The sequence below is a fragment of the Mirounga angustirostris genome, unplaced genomic scaffold (assembly GCF_029215605.1).
Source record: "Mirounga angustirostris isolate CCGP_5_RB_7025 unplaced genomic scaffold, mMirAng1.0.hap1 SCAF_15, whole genome shotgun sequence".
In the NCBI taxonomy this organism is placed as follows: Eukaryota; Metazoa; Chordata; class Mammalia; order Carnivora; family Phocidae; genus Mirounga; species Mirounga angustirostris.
Window position 1 is genome coordinate 132,818 of NW_026991723.1, and position 19,025 is coordinate 151,842.

Here is a 19,025-nt window from a genome sequence, read left to right on the forward strand (position 1 = left end):
GCTTTTGTTCCCTGTGAGCTTTAGGTACAGCTTTGGAGGCGGAGAGTGGAAATGGCGGCCTCCCAATCTCCGCCTCGGAGGAGCAGAGAACTCGGGCATCGCTCCTCAGTGAGGCCCCAGAGAAAAGCAGTCAGTCACTCCCGTCTCCCCGGTCTCCGGCCGCACTCCGTGCTCACCCGGCCTGTGACCGCGCGTTTCTATCTCTGGCCCCCGACCCCGTGTGGAGAACCCAGTAGATCCCTGCAGTGCCCTCCCGCGCGGCTCCTCCAGGGGCAGGGAGGTGAGTCTCCCCGGATCTGCCGCTTGTTGGGTCCCTGCTGGAGGAGCAGTGGCCCGACTGTGCCGCGGATCACGATTTATGGCAACCCCGAGCTGAGAGCCCGTGCCTGGGCTCCGCCTCTGCAGCCGGCTTCCCTGCTCCGATCCCTGGGAGCTCTGCCGCCCTCAGGCACCCCTGGTCTTTCTGTGACCCCGAGGGTCCTGAGACCACACCGTCCCGCAAGGTTTCCACCCCCCGCTTAGCCACCAGAGTGACGTCCCTCAGCGGAGCAGGCTTTTAAAAGTTCCGATTTTGTGCTCAGTGGCTCTCTCACTTGCCAGAAGCGGCCTACGGATGCCCCTCCCCTGCCGTCTATCCTCCCGAATATCGCCTCGGATTCACCTCTCCGCTCGTCCTACCTTCCAGAAAGTGGTCGCTTTTCTGATGAGAGAGTTGTTGCTCTTCTTTTCTTCGATCTCCTGTTGAGTTTGTAGGTGTTCAGAATGGTTTGATCCCTATCCAGCTGAATTCCTGAGAGGAGACGAAATCCAGGTCTCCTACTCCTCCGCCATCTTGCTCCGCCCCCCTTAAGTTTTATTTTATATAGGAAGATGTTAAAAATGAAAGCTTTGATTTTTATCAGAAATGTTTAATAAACTTTTTATCGTCAGGTTAAATTATATACTGTATTTAATTTTTTTTAATTTATAAAATGGGTAGAATATTGCTGTTTTCTTTACAGCTGCTTTATTTTATGAAGATTTGGCTTTTATTGACTTGTTTTGTTTTACTTATTTATCCAATAAGATTTAACTGCTTTCTTCTCCACCCCCACCCCCCATTAGGAAAATGTAGAAGAATTTTGGAAAGCACAGATTGAAAATTCTTAGAGGAACTTCCTGCATCATGGCACTGTTGCCCAGAAATGGTCCCTCACATAGCCAGGCATCCCATTAGATCTCTTCAGTTTAATGTACAGCCCAATAAATGCATACTTCATTGTTTATACATGCTGATGGTTTTGCCAGATTTAAGTGGTTGTCTCCTGTTTCTGGATTGCATCACCTGCACAAGTGAATGCATGTTTGGGTCGTTTTGAGGGTAGAGTTGTTTTAGGGGAGATCAGAGGACAGAGCCGGAGACAGTGGAGGATCAGCACCGGTGCCCCTTTGACAGCAAGCAGGCAGCCCTGGAGTTGGTGTAGTATTCACGGCACTTCTCCACCTCTCTTTCACCCTCAGAAACTGTGAGGAAGCCTCTGCTCAAGGGGAGTCCGAGAAATGTCTGTATGCTCTCAGCCTCAGTTTGACAGAATATATAAGGGGAGAACAGAGGGTTGTGAGACAGTAGATACCCACACCCAGTGGCACACCCAGGATTAGAGAAACGTTTTTTAAAATATACTTTCTTGTGTTTTGCTGTTTCGCCATATTTTTGTGATGCATGTAACAAATGAAACTGTTAAGGAGTTCTGATAGTGATTTGCATTCCATTTTCTTTAAAGGAAATTTTTATATCTCTGTATCCTATGAAGTATGTTATTTTTGAGATTTTTCTGAGAACTCTAAAGATTTTTAACTTGTGATATTTGCTGTCCTTTATCTACTTTCCTATTATTCCAGTATAAATAGGTAGAGTTCAAATGCACCTAGCTGAGATGACAAACCTTTTCTAAATCTTAGGAATAATCTTGTTAAGGGAAAGGTTGGAAATAATTTCTGTGAATACATTTTACTTTCATAGCATTCCATGCAAACTTACTGAAGTCTAATGTTAGTATCTTCACCCTCATCCAGGACAGCAGTGTCAGCACGAATGAGGTGAAGGAATGTAAACACTTCGTTTAGTTACCTCGTTTATTCTAATGTCATTAAGTCTTCTAATTCCACACAATTAAAAAAACCTACAGGACACATCATTTTGTTGGGTGCATCAATGTTCATTTATATTCACCATTTTCTTTGCCGTTTATTTCATGTTGCATCTCACATCTTAGTCTAGATTATTTTCCTTCTTCTGGAAGTACATTTTTTTATATCTCATTAGGTGGAGTCCATAAGTTAGTAGACTCACTACTGTAAGTTTTTGCTAGGTTAAAAATTGTGCTCAAAGCACATTTTAACCAGGTATAGAATTGTAGGTTGGCATTTGTCTTTCTTTCCTTGTTATGTTGATGATAGGATAGCATGCTTCTTGTCTGGGCTCCACTGTTACTCTTACGAAGACATCTTAAATGCTGCTCATAAATAGCCAGTCTGTATTTCTCTTGCTGCTTTTAAGTTTTTGTTTGTTTGGTTTGGTTTGGTTTTCTGATTGTGAGTTTGGATTTCTTTTTATATTGCTTAAAATTCATTATGTTGCTTTAATATCTTCCCTGATGTCTTGTCATTGGTTCTAGTACATTCTCAGCCATTGGCTCCTGAAATGTTGTGTTTGCCTCATTCTCATTACAAGACAAGTTTAATTGAAGTTGTGTCATATTTTCTTATAGGATCCTCTGTGTCTTTTACTTTCTCTTTTATTTTTTGTCTTTTTGTCTCTCTATGCTGCATTCTGGATAGTTTCTATTGATCTACTTTTGGGTTCAGTAATTCTCAGCCATGTCTAATCTTGTCAAACATCTCCACTGAGTGAGTTCCTGACTTAAGTCAATACATTTTTTCTGTTTTGGAATTTCTTTTCTTTTTAAAATCTGTGGACTTTCTTACAGCTTCTAGTTCAAAAATTTCAAGCTTATTTTCTATATCTTGGAACATAGTAAGCATATTTTTTTTTAATTTTATTTATTTGAGAGAAAGAGAGCATGCACGTACCAGTGGGGGGAAGGGGCACAGAGAGAGAGGGTCAAGCAGACTCCCTGCTGAATGAGGAGCCCGACACAGGGCTTGATCCCAGGACCCCAAGATCATGACCTGAGCCAAAGTCAGATGCTTAACCGACTGAGCTGCCTAGGTGCCCCAAGCATACTCTTTTTACATGATTTCTGTTAAGTAATTGCAGAATGTGAAGTTGTTGAGAGTCTGTTTCTGTTATATACATATTCTTTGTTGCTGTTTCTTGCTTATGGTGTCATATTTCATTTTGTATCTGATTACCTTTGATTATGTCCTGGTCATTATATTTGAAAAAAAATATATGTATGGTTGATTTGAAACCTAGATGATGCCATTTCAGGATTGATTTTAGATTTTTTCTGTTAGATATCCAGAGGTGCTACCAGTCTGGAATCACTGAGATCCAAATTGAAGGCTTGAGGTTTCCTGGACTACCTAGGTCACATGAAGCTGGGCTGCAGGTTCATACTTGAGCTTATATAACCTTTCGTGGCACCTGCTTAAAATTGTTGGTGGTGAAGGGTGTAGCCCATTAACAGTTTGTGTTTGCTGCAAATGCTTTTGTAAGAAAAGCACCTGAGTGCCCCTGTGTATGTTCTTGCCTTATTTAGATTTCTGCGTCATTATTTTTTACCTTTTCATACTTTAAGGATATTTTCCATATATCGCTGATACTTAAAATGTTTTCATTCCAGGGTTCATCTTATTTACCTAACCTAACATTAACAGAAGCAAAATCTTTCTCTTTAATTTGTTTTTGAATTTCTCTTGATGTTTGTTTGCTTTTTGTAGGTTCTACATGAAACATTCCCTCAACACACATTCCTCATGAATGGTCTCATTCAAGGTGTAAAGGTAAGAACAGTTTTTGTGTGGTTCACAAGGAACCAAAGGCAGGAATCCTTTAGTAGTTTAAGTCTGGAAGTTTAAGTGGGAAGTAGGGAAATAATCACTGTTTGTTCTGGAGCCCTACATCTAAACTTCTACCTGGATTATTAATGTCAAAATGAAACACAACCCAAGCCCATAAGGCATAGAATGGTTTACTGGTAAAAGCAGTATTTCATTTTTATTAACATGTATACAGCAGTTTATAAAGAGTTTAATTATGTGAGGCTTTTAATTGCCTTGCCTATCATATTCTTGTCTGCTTTTGAGATTGACTTTGATATTGAGGAAGAAGGCAGCACCAAGATTTCATCAGCTATATGGTCTTTTGTCAAAGCTTGTTTGTGTTCTAGTCACAGCTAAGTTCTCAACCATGTAATTAATTAGCCTAATTCATTGTTTAAATTTTAATGTGATATTTATCAGAAAAGCTTATGAAAGATTAAAATAGAATGTTATGTTCCAGTCCCACTTCACAGTATAGTTAGTCTATGGGAATAGTGTCCTGTGTGTCCCTCCCAGCTTAGATGGTATTGATCTGTGAGCTGAGGAGCACACAAAATTATACTGTAGTAATTTGCTGAATTTATAGCTGGGAGCAGCATTATTTGTAATGAATGCTATTTATTCTTTTTCCTAGTTTCAAAAAGAATTTGATAATGCTTACAATAATGGCATTTTATTTTTTATTTTTTTAAAGATTTATTTATGTTAGAGAGCAAGCATGAGCAGGGGAGGGCCAGAGGGAGAGGGGGAGAGAGAGAGAGAGAATTTCCAGGAGACTTCCCACTGAGCCTGATGTGGGCTCGATCTCACCACCCTGAGATCATGACCTGAGCAAAATCAAGTCGGACACTCAACTGACTGAGCCACCCAGGTGCCCCTAAAATGGCATTTTAAATAAAGGTTGAAGCAAGAAGTTTTTAGTACTCATTGAGAAGAGGAGTATTATCAAGAATCTGGCATGTGGTCATTTAAGCACCTGTTTGTGATCAGCATAGATTAAAAGAAAAGTGAGAGAAAGCATTGATAAAAATATAACATAAATTTATCTTTATAGTAGATTCTTGGGGAAGTTACCCCATAGACCTTTTTATCTTATGGACTAGCTAATAAAATGTGTTTTAGTCTGGTTCTGCAAAATAAAACCAGCTAGATCTGTACTCTGAAGCCGAGCAGTGTGCTACACTTGGACCTAGAGACACCTCCAATGTTATTCTAAAAAAATGTAAACACAAGGTATTTGGATTGATTCAGGGGCTTGGACAGTGGCTTATTCCACTTCAGTATATACGAACTTCGGCTCATTAAGCTTTATAGGACTTCTGTCCTGTAATGATAGGTTATTGTGTCAGGGGTAGGGATAAAATGACAGCACCTACAGCAAAGTGTAGCCCTATTAAGATAGTTTAATGTGAGTGTGAGCACAGTGAAGTGAATGTGGCTTCACACTGTGGGATCAAGCCCCGTGTTGGTCTCCACACTTAGTGAGGAGTCTGCTTGAGATTCTCTCTCCTTTCTCACCCTCCCCTTGTGCTCGCTCGCTCTCTCACATAAAAAAAACAAAGTCTTGGGGCGCCTGGGTGGCTCAGTCGTCAAGCGTCTGCCTTCGGCTCAGGTCATGATCCCAGGGTCCTGGGATCGAGCCCCGCATCAGGCTCCCTGCTCAGCAGGAGGCCTGCTTCTCCCTCTCCCACTCCCCCTGCTTGTGTTCCCTCTCTCGCTGTGCCTCTCTCTGTCAAATAAATAAAATCTTAAAAAAAAAAATCTTTAAAAATAAATAAATAAAAGATCTTTCTAACCAGGGTGATTATTACAGATTAAATGAACTAATGTATGTAAACCTATTAGCACAATATCTTCCTGTGCTGACTAAAATGTTACAAGGAGAAATATGTAAAAAACAAAAACTATTAGAAGGAAATCTTGGTGACCATTTTCTTACCAGTTTGGGAAAAGATTTTCTTTTCTTAGAAAAAGAATTTGTAAAGGAAAAGATTGAGGCATTTACATCAGTATTTTAACTTTGGTAAGTCAAAATCACCATCATAAAAATTAAGACAAATGACAAAAAGTTATTTGCAGCATGTGAAATAGAAGGAGAAATACATAAAAGTGCTCTCAAAGTAAAATGTTATGAAAATGATTGATATCCTAGAGGGGAAGGAAGGACATAAACTAGCAGTTTACAGATGTCAGTGTAGAAATAGGTTTATCACTAGTAAGCAGTGAATCCCAAATGAAAGGAGATTATATTTTCTTTTTTTTTTTTTTAAGATTTTATTTATTTATTTGACAGTGAGAGAGAGAGAGAGACAGAGGGCAAGCACAAGCAGGGGAAACAGCAGGTAGGGGAGAAGCAGGCTCCCCGCTGAACAAGGGCCCGATGTGGGGCTCAGTCCCAGAACCATGGGATCATGACTTGAGCCAAAGGCAGCTGCTTAACTGATTGAGCCACCCTGGTGCCCCGAGATTATATTTTCACGTAGACATTGGTAGAAAAGTTTAAACTGACAATAACTAGTTCATTTTGTGGTAAATTGGGTCCCATACATGGTTGATGGAGGATAAATTGGTATAGCTTTCCTGGAAGGCAGTGTTTAAAGAACCTCAAAATAGGGGCACTTGGGTGGCTCAGTCGTGAGGCGTCTGCCTTCAGCTCAGGTCATGGCCCCAGGGTCCTGGAATTTAGCCCCATATTGGGCTTCTTGCTCAGCGGGGAGCCTGCTGCTCCCTCTCCCACTCCCCCTGCTTGTGTTCCCTCTCTCGCTGTCTCTCTCTGTCAAATAAATAAAAATCTTAAAAAAAAAAAAAGAACCTCAAAATATTCACTTACTTTAACAAAGCAATTCCATTTCTAGAAAATTGTTCTAATCAAATAGTTATTCAGAGATTCAGGTAAAGGGCTGTTTGTAATAGTAAACATGGAAGCAATTAAAATGCCTTAAAATTAGAAGAAGTACTTTGTGGCACAGCCGTATGATGTAATACGGGTACATGAAGAACACATTTTTGAAGAATACTACATAATGTGTGAGCCAAAAAGGTTGTAAAACTAGAGTATGGCTTTGGTTTTGTTTTTACCAAAATACGTGTGTATAAGCAGGGGGAAACGTGATTAAAACAGAGTCCCCTGAAGTGTGAAAGCATATGGATTTATGGATGATTCGCAGTTTTCTTCTTTACGTTCGTTCTTTGTAGATTTTCCACAGTTACTTGTACTTTGTAAGTTTACTGTTGTAATGCATGGGTGAGAAAGCTCATATTTGGGGTGAGCACCCATAAAAGATACAAGAGGAAACAAATCTGTGAATTCTCCAGTTTCAGGTTTTTTCCTCTGGCAGCTTTATTCAGATGAAATTCATATACCATGCAAGTCACCCAGTAAAAGTGTACATTCCATGGGTTTAATGTGTTCACAGACTTGTACAGCCATCAGCACAGATCTCCTTTCTGCTTCTATAGATTTGCCTGTTCTGGACATTTCATATAAATGGAGTCATACTGGGACGCCTGGGTGTCTGTTGGTTAAGCGTCCAGCCTTGGTTTTGGCTCAGGTCTTGATCTCAGGGTCACGCTCAGCATGGAGTCTGCTTGTCCTTCCTGCCTCTGCGTGCTCTCTCTCTCCCTCTCTCTCTCTCTCAAATAAATAAAATCTTAAAACACTTAAAAAAAAAAATGGAGTCATACTGTAAAATAGTCTTTTGTGACTGTCCTTCACTTCCATGATATCATCCAGGCCCACCTTGTTGCAGCACATGTTAGTACTTCATTTTTTTATGGCCAAATAATATTCTGTTGTGTGAACATGCAAGTTCATCTGTTCATTAGTGATAGACATTTGTATTTCTTCCACTTCTTGGCCTGAGTAATGATACTGCTGTGAACATTACATTTGTGTACAAATTTTCATGTGGCCCTATGTTTTCACTTTGCCCTAAGAATACACCGAGGGGTACTAGAATTGCTGGATCATATGATAACTTGATTGTTTTAATTTTGTTTTCAAATTAACATCTTTCCTAACCCTCTCTCTGGCAAGTCATATGTGTTCCTCATCCCCTAGACTTCCGAAATACGAATGACTCAAGCCTTGGACAACAGTTTCTTCTAACTCTACACTCGTTTCCTGGATGACATTATCAGACTTACCACTTTCAGCTCTCAAATATCTTCCTAGACCTTAGTCCAGAACTCCAGATTTATATACCCAGTTGCCTTATTGTGACACCTCTATTTCCTGGTCTGATAAGCATCTCAAAGTTAACATGCCAAAACTAATTCCTGATCTTCCCCTTTGGCCTGACCTGCTCCCAGGCCTTACTTATTTCAGTTACTGGTCATGCCATTCTCACTCAGGCCAAAATCCCTGGAGTAAGTGTTGACTCCTTTCTCTTCCCAAAACCATTCCATCAGCAGATTCTGTGGTTGTGCCTTCAAAATAGATCTATAATGAGAAGACTCCCTGGTTTCCTTTCAGTAGAGATCCTGATAAAATATAAGCCAGCTTGTGGCATTCTTAACCAATCCCATCCCCACTCCATTTTCTCCTCTGGCATCATCCCTGTGCTCCCTGCTGACCTAGCTCCAAGCAAGCCTGTGTATGCCTGAGGGCTTTGCCAGTTCTGTTTTTTTCTGCTTGATTGCTTTCCCCCCAGATACTGACCTCACTCCATAACCCTTAGCTTTTCACCCAGATGTCATTTTTTAGTAAAGCCTTTACTGACTATTGTCTTGAATAATGTAACCTGTTCTCATCACTTCAGTCCCTCTTCTCTGTTTTTTCTCCAAAAGCATTATAATTTCACCTCTGACATGCTGTGTATTTTGCTTTATGTTGTTATTGTGTGTCCTTCTCAACCTTTCTCTTTTAGACTAGAACCTTCTTAAAGGCATGAATTTTTGTCTGCTTTGCTTACTGCTGTCCTCAGCACCTAGAACAGTTCTCAGCAAATGACAGGTGTTCAGTAAGTATTGTTGACTTACTATTTTTTTCCAGTCTTTTTCTATGCATTTTTAAATAGTCAAGATCCAGCTTACACGGAGACTGTAACAATTTATCTTTGTTCTTGTATCAGCAATCACTAATTATATCATCATAATTTCTCTATGACATTAAAAACTCCATTAAGTATAGGCAGTCCTCTTTTTGCACATTACAGTATGCACAAATTTCAGTTGTATCTAGTTCAGTTAAAAAATACCAGCTCCCTACAACAATACAGCTCACATTTCCATTACCGTGGTGTAGTGATTATGAGTAATCGCATAAAGTATGGACTGCTCCTAGCTCCTCAGGCCACAGAACACTGCATACGTCACAGATGGCATCATGCTCAGTGACCAGTGATGCCACTTCTTGCAGAGTCTGTTGGGGACCGGTCACTGCACATCTCAGTTCGTGCACAGACAGCAGAGCATGTAGCTGTGTTGCCTCCTTGTCTCCAGTGATAAACCTACATGACAGTTCACAAAAATAGATCATTGAAAAGGAACTGGCCAATGAGGGTGGAAACGCAGTGAAGAAGATAATGCTAGAAGTGAGATTCAGATAGAACCTCTGCAGAGTTACGGAAGAAATGAGCTGGTAATCAGAGTAGAGGAGAGCAGTGTGATGAAGAAGATGTCCCAGGGGAAGTGATGTCAGCAAAATTGCTTCACCTTGAAGGAGCTCTCAGAGATGGTATTTCATGACACTGAAAACACAAAGGACAAAATGTTGGAAGTTGATTCAGATTTAGAAAGGTGTCTGACAGTTTGCCAATACACAGAAGATACTCCTTGCACATCATATGTTATAGGTTCTATGTTAGTAGGAAGGCAAGCACTGTTCAGGTGACTCTTGTAAGTTTTTTATAAGGAAATAAAATGCTTTCTTAAGGTTTTCAATTACAGTGTAAATAAATATTAGTAAATATTTTGGGTTTTTTTCCTTTTCATTAGTATTAAGAGATTAATAACATTAAAAAATTTATTTTAAGAAATGGACTCACATGATTTGGGGGCTAGCAAGTCTGAATGAAATATGTAGGTCAGGCTGAACTCAGGCAAGGGTTGATGCTGCAGTCCCAAGGCAGAACTCTGTCTTCTGGAAACCTCAGATTTTGCCCTTAAGGCCATCAACTAATTGGAAGAGCCTCCCCCCCCATATTATTGAGGGCAATACCCTTTACTTTAAAACCAACTGCAACAAAATACCTTCACAGGAACACCCACATGCACTTGATTAAATAACTGGATACTATAGCCTAGCCAAGGTGACACCATCACAGTAGTTTTAGCTACACTTTATCCAAAATGTAACACCAGACTGAGACGCCATGGTGTGACTTGGCAGATGAAGTCTAGTTACGATGCTGGTTAATAGCAGGTGGAGAGTGACTGTAATCATTTTCATCATTAAAACCAATTGGTCTGGGGCGCCTGGGTGGCTCGGTTAGTTGGGCGTCTGCCTTCAGCTCGGGTCGTGGTCCCAGAGTCCTGGGATCGAGCCCCGCATCGGGCTCACTGCTCCGAGGGAAGCCTGCTTCTCCCTCTCCCACTCCCCCTGCTTGTGTTCCCTCTCTCACTGTCTCTCTCTCTCTCTCAAATAAATAAAATCATTAAAAAAAAACAAAAAAGGGTCTGATGACCCAGTGTCTGCCTTGTAACTTCTTGAAACTTTTTTCTTTAGCAGCTATGTTTTATATTTATTACAAAATTAGACATCTTTATCAGTGTCCCAAACTCAGCAGGTCATGTGTCCAAGGTTGGTTTATGCCTAGAGTGATCAGTATGAAGAGGGTGGCTCTAAAGCAGGGAAGTGATAATCTTGTCTAGCTTTGACATCACAGTGAAGGCTTGGGAAAGGGGAGAAAGTAGAAGACCCAGCAGGCCAGCTAATGGGGTAGACCCTCTGCCAGGATGCTCTTCCAGGGGTATTTAATACGTCATGTCTGTAGTCCCAGGAGTTGCTGCTCAACTGTCTCATCCTGCTGTTTAAATGAGTTAAATCATCAAGCAGTGCTTAGAGTAGCTTAGCATAAGGACACACGGAAACTTTCGGTTGATTTGTTTTTTTTTAATGTTGATTTATTTATTTGAGAGAGAGAGTGCACAGGAGCAGGGGGAGGGGCGGAGGCGGAGAGAGAATCTCAAGCAAACTCCCTGCTGAGTGTGGAGCCTGGCGCGGGGCTCAATCTTAGGACCCTGAGATCATGACCAGAGCCGAAATCAAGAGTCAGACCCAGGCACTTCTTGTTCGATGTTTTTTTTTTTTTTTTTTTTTTTTTTTTTTTTTAAAGATTTTTTATTTATTTATTTGAGAGAGAGAATGAGATAGAGAGCACATGAGAGGGGGGAGGGTCAGAGGGAGAAGCAGGCTCCCCGCTGAGCAGGGAGCCCGATGCGGGACTCGATCCTGGGACTCCAGGATCATGACCTGAGCCGAAGGCAGTCGCCTAACCGACTGAGCCACCCAGGCGCCCTTGTTCGATGTTTTTAAGAATTAAAAAACGAGATACCTTTAAAGTTCCCTCAAACTACTCTTTGGTATTAGTAAGTACAGAATGGTTTCCCTACACACACACACACACACACGCGTGCGGAATAATTTTTAATTTGCACAACAATTTAAAGATTATCCTTTTTATTATCTGTAAATAAAATTATTAGACAACCTACTTGAGAAATGACTTCATAAGTTTTAAGTAGTCTTTTCACGACAGACTGCTAATTTATCCATTTAATAAAACAGGTGTGGGGCACCTGGGTGGCACAGTCCGTGAAGCATCCAGCTCTTGGTTTCAGCTCAGGTCATAATCTCATAGTCGTGGGATAGAGCCCTGCATCAGGCTCCACACTCAGCATGGAGTCTGCATGGGGTTCTCTGCCCCTCCTGCTTGTGTGCTCTCTCTCACTCTCCCTCCCGCCCCCCTCTCTCTAAAATAAATAAATCGGTAAGATAAAATAAGCATGTAAGAGTGCCCACAAGTAGAAAAGACTAGTACTTTATGTGCTTTAGGTTGGAGACCCTGAAATGTTAACAGATTAGTTTAATAATGGGTTTGAATTGTGGGCTCAGGGGTTAGGACTCAGGTTCTGGAGCCACCTCACATCTGAGCTGAATCCTGCCTCTCTGCTGCTTCTGAGCCTTGGGCTAGCTGTATACCCTAATAGAACCTACCTCACAGTGTAAGGGCATGTGTGTGAAAGGCATGGAAGAGTTTGGCATAGGTGAATGCTAGCTATTACTGTTATTATTACTTTAAAACATACACTGAGCTTTCTTGGAGTCAGAATTTATAGTGGCCCTACTACTTCTAAGATTAAGGAAAAGTCTGTTATATTTTAATTAAAACAATTTAATTTCACTTTCATCTGCTTTTTGTTTCTTCTTTCTTTTAGTGAATCTTCCCTCCTTCTCTCCCTTTACCTCAGAACAAAACTACATGCCCTAGCCCTCCTGCCCATTTCGTTCTTTCCTTGACGTTTTGGGCACCAACTGTTTTTTGACCCTTCTCCAGCTTTGCAGATTCCCTTTTCCAAACTTTAATTGAATTAAAATCACCTTATATGTCACATTTCTCATTTGCCCTCTTGCACTCATTGATAACGTTCCCTGTGAAGGGAAGCTGTGTACTGTGCAGGGTCTCAGTGGGCCCCAGGTCAGAGAGGTGACCCTGTGTTAATATTGTTTTTATGTGAAAATATTTGTACTAGTCAACTATACAAATAAAAACATGGTTCCATTGGTGTATGATTTTCTCTTTGATCTTTTTGAGATAAAAGTCATTATTAGTAAATTACTATATGAAAGATCAAAATGAACAAATCTAATTTTGGGGTAACCAAGTCTACATGTTGCAAGTTCCTCAGAGCTTATTGAAGAATACTGAAAATTTCTTACAGTATGTGAGCTTTTTCATGGAAAAGTGAGAATTTTCAGAAGTAGTTAAATGACCTTGTACGCTATTCTTCAGTGGAGCCATTGCTCACTCACATTCATTTGCAAAGTTAATTACACTATTTGGGAAAAAAATTTTTTTTAGTTTTAAAAATATTGACCCAACTGTTCTAGTCAAATATTTGCCAACCACCTATGTTAAGGAAAACGTGTGCTTAAAGCTTTTATGATGGCTCTATGAAGTGTAACAGTCTTGTGTGTTTGCTTCAGGTAAGTTGTATTTGTCATTGTGTGCTTTAAAATGTTTATTGGATAATTGCATTTAATTGAACAGTAAACTCTAATTAGAGCCTATAAGTCATGTCAGAAATACTGGCCAGGGCACCTGGGTGGCTTAAGTCAGTTAAGTGTCTGCCTTCGGCTCAGGTCATGATCCCAGGGTCCTGGGATCGAGCCCCGCATCGGGCTCCCTGCTCAGCCGGGAGCCTGCTTCTCAGCCTCTCCCTCTGCTGCTCCCCCTGCTTGTGCACTTATGTGCTCTCTCTCTCTCTCTCTCTCCCTCCCTCTGTCAAATAAATAAAATCTTAAAAAAAAAAAAAGAAATACTGGCCAATTAATTATGCCACCTTAAACACCATGTCTGCTGGGAAGTTAGCGAACTAGTGACTGTGTGAACCATTGGTGAGTTTCGCCGTCTGCACCTGGACTCCTGCACACCATGTTGCACCTACTCTGGTTGGGCTGTGATAGTGTAGTAACCGTTGATCCTCACTATGTTTGGATTTCGTAGTTGCGAATCCACCCACTCACTGAGTTTATCTGTAATCCCAGATCAGCACAGTGCTCTTGTGGTCATTCGTGCACCCAGGTGGGGGGGAGCGTGAGTTAACAGCCAACTCGTTTCTAGCTGAGGTCGAATTTCTGTCTCCTTGTTTGAGGTCTTACACTGTACATGTGTCCTTTTTGTGGTCCATACTTAGTGCCACATTTTTTGCATCTTTGTGTCTTTTGTTGGTGAATTAGCTGTTTAAAATGTCCCCAAGTGTAGTGCTGAAGTACTGACTAGTATCTCTAGTGCAGGAGGTCTGCGATGTGCCTTACCCAGAATATGCTGTCAGATAAGCCTCATTCAAGGCATGAGTCATGGTGCTGTTGACTGAGAGTTCAATGTTCATAAGCCAACAATGTATATTAAATAAAGTGTCTTTAAACAGAAACACACATAAATCATGGTTGTGTATTGATCGGTTAATGAAAATAGGTGACCAGAGCCTTGCTAACACTGTGTTTCCCTAAGGAGCAGTGGTTCCACATTCTCTAATTCAGTGCTTGTGGTAGCCTTATAGAACATAACTAGTGTGGGTAGTGAGAATCAGTGATACTTCTTTTTTCTTTTTTTTTTTAAGATTTTATTTATTTATTTGACAGACCGTGAGAGAGGGAACACAAGCAGGGGGAGTGGGAGAGGGAGAAGCAGGCTTCCTGCTGAGCAGGGAGCCTGATGCAGGGCTCGATCCCAGGACACCGGGATCACGACCTGAGCCAAAGGCAGACACTTAACGACTGAGCCATCCAGGCGCCCCTGTGTATGGATTTTTGACTACACGAGGTAGAGCGTGTTGGTGCCCCAACCCTCGTGTTCTTCAGGGGTCAGCTGTATGAGATTGTATGTTAGCATCTTAATAAAAAAGTAGGTTGTCCCAGAAGATGTTTTCAGTATCTATTATTGTCACTCAGAATTTGATTTAAATAATATTTTTAATGGATAGATTAAATTACCATTTAAAATCCATAATCTGGAAGATAGTATATTTTTTCTGTAAAAACTGTATTATTTTAAATATAACTTTAATGCTTGGCCTTTTTTTTTTTTTTTAAGATTTTACTTATTTACTTGTCAGAAAGAGAGAGAGAGCACAAGTGGAGGGTGGAGGGTGGGGGGCGGCAGGCAGAGGGAGAAGCAGGCTCCCTGCTGAGCAAGGAGCCCGATGTGGGACTCAGTCCCAGGACCCCAGGATCATGACCTGAGCTGAAGGCAGATACTTAATCAACTGAGCCCACCCAGGCATCCTCCTCCTCATTTTTTTGTTTAAAAATGGCATACATTCCATATTTTAAAGCATTGTGTGAAGTCTGGAATTAGAACTGTCCAACTTTCCCAGAGTTCTTTGTGGTTTAAAGAGTTTTAGTTACCATTCTTGTGGTGGTGGTGATTTTTACTCTCTTGTTCTCTTAAGTTTCTTTACATATTTTTGTTGACCAGTACTCTACTGCCCACATATTCTGGTACTTGAGATTTTGAGAGAATTTTGAAGCAACAGAAAAGATTATCTTTCCTAAAATTCATAAAACCGATAGTCACAAGTCCTGAATTTAAGCCCCACTTTCTGCAGTTACTTGGCTCTTTGTTAAGGGAAAATCATTTAATCCTTGATCTGTTACTTTCTTGACACAAGGACAGGCTAAATGGAAATCCACTGTGGCTTAGAAATTACATTACAGGGTTTGATTCCTGGGCATGGATTGATACTTTATTTCAGAAGAACTAAAAAGCTTTTCTTCTCACCCTGCCATCAAGTCTCCCTCTTACCTCCCCTTACTTCAGTTTGCCTGACACCTAGTTGGTGGACTCTAGGTTTACTGATGGCTGATAGGAGATTGGAATCCTGTACCCCTTCTTCCCCGCTGTGTGACTTTGGTTTCCTCTTAAAGTTCAGTTCACCAGACCTTTTGAAAGCCCTTACCAGGCTTGTGGTAGGCACCAAGGGTACAGAGATGTGAAGAAACCATCCCTCTGACATTAATCTCCATTTTGAATCGGAGAGAGAAGATGGACAAATAACAAGTGTTGAAATCACAGTAGAAGAGAGAGATATGTACCAGGCAGGAGGAGTTTGTTTCGTACCCCACAAAAACTAGTGTGATTAATTCTGTTTGTGTAGCTAAGAGAATAGATAGAGGAGGAAGTTGGGAAGAATGACTAGTAGTTTACCCAGTCTAAGTGTGGGAAATGTACGCAGGCACAGCGAAGGCCAGTTGGCAAAAAGGAAAATAGTTTGCTTAGAAAACTAAGAAGTACTCCATACAGCCAAAGCATCCAATGTGTCTTAGGTGCCAGATTTTGGAGGGTACTGTTTGTGTGCGATGCTGAGCAATTTCAGATAAACGACAGTAGAAAATGTAATGAACACCCTTGTACTTATCACCCAGTTTCATTATCAACGTTTTCCTACTCTTGTCTCCTCTGTCTGTTTTCCCCCACCCATTTTTTTTTATAAAAGCAAAGTTCAGAAACTCATTATTTCACCCATGAGTACCCGCTGAAAAATTTAAACTGCACAGTGGAGACCACAGCATGGTTTTAAAGAATTTTTATTATTATTTTAGAACAAGTGTGAGTGAGGGGGGGAGAGCAGAAGGGAGGAAGAGGAAGAGAATCTGAAGTGGACCCTGCGCTGAGCGGAGAGCTTGATGCGGGACTCAATCTCACGATCCCAAGATCATGATACAAGCTGAAACCAAGGGTCTGATGCTTAACTGACTGAGCCACCCACGTGCCCCAAGACCATACCAGGGCATTAAAGAAGGGATCAGGACAGAGGTTTGCAGCTCATCAAGGGGAGCACATAATTGTAGGGAGGACCAGGGTTGGGGCCAAGTAGGCAAGAAAGTGTCTTCAGTGCAGCAGATGATTTGGAACTATGCATATTTATTAAACTGAATTAAGTTTCTGGCCTCTTCCTGTATGCTTGGTGTGTGTTCATCTCATGGGCCATCTGTAGGTATACATAGTTCATATCCCTGCTTCTCCAGAAAAACAAGCTCTTTCCCCCACTTTTCCGTTTTCTAACAGCATGCTTAGAAATTCATTAGAATTTTTTTTTTTTTAATTTCCAATCCTGCTCTTTTGTTTGGGCAATAAACATGAAATTTTAGTGATAAATTGATTGCTCTGTCTTGGGCTGTTAGACATGGACATGCTAATGGGCTGACTTGCAATTATGTGGGGTTTTTTTTTTTGGTTCAGTTAGCCACTGTATATGTACATCATTAGTTGTTTGTTTTTTAATTTTTTTTTTTTTTAGATTTTATTTATTTGAGAGAGAGACAGAGAGCACAAGTGGGGAGGAGAGGGAGAAGCAGGCTGCCCACAGAGCAGGGAGCCCGATGCGGGACTCAATCCCAGGACCCTGGGATCATGACCTGAGCCGAAGGCAGACGCCCAAGCAACTGAGCCACCCAGGTGCCCACATCCTTAGTTTTTGGTGTAGTGTTCAATGATTCAGTAGTTGCATAGAACACCCAGTGCTCATCACAACACGTGCCCTCCTTAATACCCATTACCCGGCTACCCCATCCCCCCACCCCCCTCCCCTCGAAACCGTCGGATTATTTCCTGGAGTCCATAGTTTCTCATGGTTAGTCTCCCTCTCTGACTTTTCCCCCTTCAGTTTTCCCTCCCTTCCCCTGTGGTCCTCCATGCTATTCCTTATGTTCCACATCTGAGTGAAACCATATGATAATTGTCTTTCTCTGCTTGACTTATTTCATTAGAATGTTTTTAAATGACTGTTTGTATTTAATGCTTCAAATTATTCTCTTTGGGGGCCAGTAAAAGAAATGGAGCATTTAGAAAGGAAAAATTGCAAGTCATTGGGGGACCATGATGTAAATTTGAACTTTGTTGCTACTTTCCTCTGCAGGGCCTGCTGTCTTTTCTGAGTGCCCCCCTCATAGGCGCTCTGTCTGATGTGTGGGGGAGGAAACCCTTTCTCCTTGGCACCGTGTTCTTCACCTGCTTCCCAATTCCACTGATGAGGATCAGCCCTTGGTGAGTGGCTTGGCCCTGTACCATCATGACTGCCTGTTTTGGGTCACATGTGAATAATACATCTGCAAAGCATTTCTTAACCATTTCAGAGCAGTCGATACCTGTATTTTTATTTGATATCTTTTGGTAATACTGAAAGCCAGTTTGGGTTCTAAGATGTTTAAAGATGTCGCTAAGGGCAGCTGTTGTTGCCATCAGGTCAGTTAAAGGATTGGGTCCTGGGAGGGGGCTGACGGTCCCTGTACGCACCCCTGCGGCTCAGCTGACTGCAGGTGTGTTGTCATCTCACTGCTCTAGGGTACCAGAGGAACATAGTTTACACCAAAAGACTTTTGAGTACATGGTAGTTAGACCAAGAGCCTGTTCTATCTAAATCATGATATGAATTTGAATTTGATCTTATCTTTTCATGATAAATAGGGAGAGAATATTTAACATATAACCAAGTACCAGAGATGGTTTGGAATTTGCACCTGATCTGTACCTTAGTTGTTTTTCTTGGTTCCAGAAGATGGTATGTGGCCAAAATTTCTGTTGCTGAGATGCTCGTCCTAAGGTGTGAAGAACACACCTTAAAATGGAAGGTTTTTTTGTGTGTGTCTATGTTTTAATACATTAATATTTCTTTTTTGGCTCATGTGAAAGTGTCATCATTTGATTATCTGATAATTTTATGTCAGTATTTGTTACATTGTAAATATGTTGGTTACCCATAGTGGATCATTTTATTTTCTACCAGATGATGAAGTTTTATCAAATACTTTTTGGTATTGACTCTTTCCAAGAACAAGTCATGCTTTTCCAATAAATGAGGGCTTTTTTTTTAATGTCCTCTCAATATTTTAAAATATTTTTTCTTTAGATTTTGAAATGATTTTGCCTCTTCCCTTCCAGTTTTCATGCTGTTGCTTTTGCACTGCTAAGTAAAAGTGATAATGGACTTAACATCTCATGTATATAAAGGGAATGTTGTGATTTTTCATCATTCGAGTGTTAAGGTAGCTTTTGCATTGAAAAATATTATGTTACAAGGGGCACCTGGGTGGCTCAGTCGTTAAGCGTCTGCCTTCGGCTCAGGTCATGATCTCAGGGTCCTGGGATCGAGCCCCGCATTGGGCTCCCTGCTCTGCGAGAGCCTGCTTCTCCCTCTCCCACTCCCCCTATTTGTGTTCCCTCTCTCGCTGTGTCTGTCAAATAAATAAATTAAATCTTAAAAAAAAGAAAAATATGTTACTATGAAGAATTATATTAATAGATTTTCTAATAGTGAAATATCCTTATGTCCTAGGATAAGCCCTACTTTTTGTTCTGTGGAATTTTGTTTGGTAG

The 19,025-nt window shown here is 41.0% G+C and overlaps 1 protein-coding gene and 1 long non-coding RNA gene across 7 annotated transcripts in view; one reads left to right on the forward strand and one right to left on the reverse strand.

Annotated features, from left to right (window-relative positions):
* Nucleotides 1-19,025, forward strand: part of MFSD14B (major facilitator superfamily domain containing 14B) — a 76,317-nt gene that overhangs the window by 38,760 nt on the left and 18,532 nt on the right. For all 4 annotated transcript variants that reach the window (XM_064579859.1, XM_064579858.1, XM_064579857.1 and 1 more), the window contains 2 exons: nt 3,886-3,948; nt 17,569-17,696. In XM_064579859.1, coding sequence (XP_064435929.1) covers nt 3,886-3,948; nt 17,569-17,696 — 191 coding nt within the window. The remainder of the gene's footprint in view (nt 1-3,885; nt 3,949-17,568; nt 17,697-19,025) is intronic.
* The window catches only part of LOC135362743 (uncharacterized), a 53,896-nt gene continuing 42,161 nt past the window's right edge, over nt 7,291-19,025 (reverse strand). For all 3 annotated transcript variants that reach the window (XR_010407833.1, XR_010407834.1, XR_010407832.1), the window contains one exon: nt 7,291-9,677. This is a non-coding gene — a long non-coding RNA (uncharacterized LOC135362743). The remainder of the gene's footprint in view (nt 9,678-19,025) is intronic.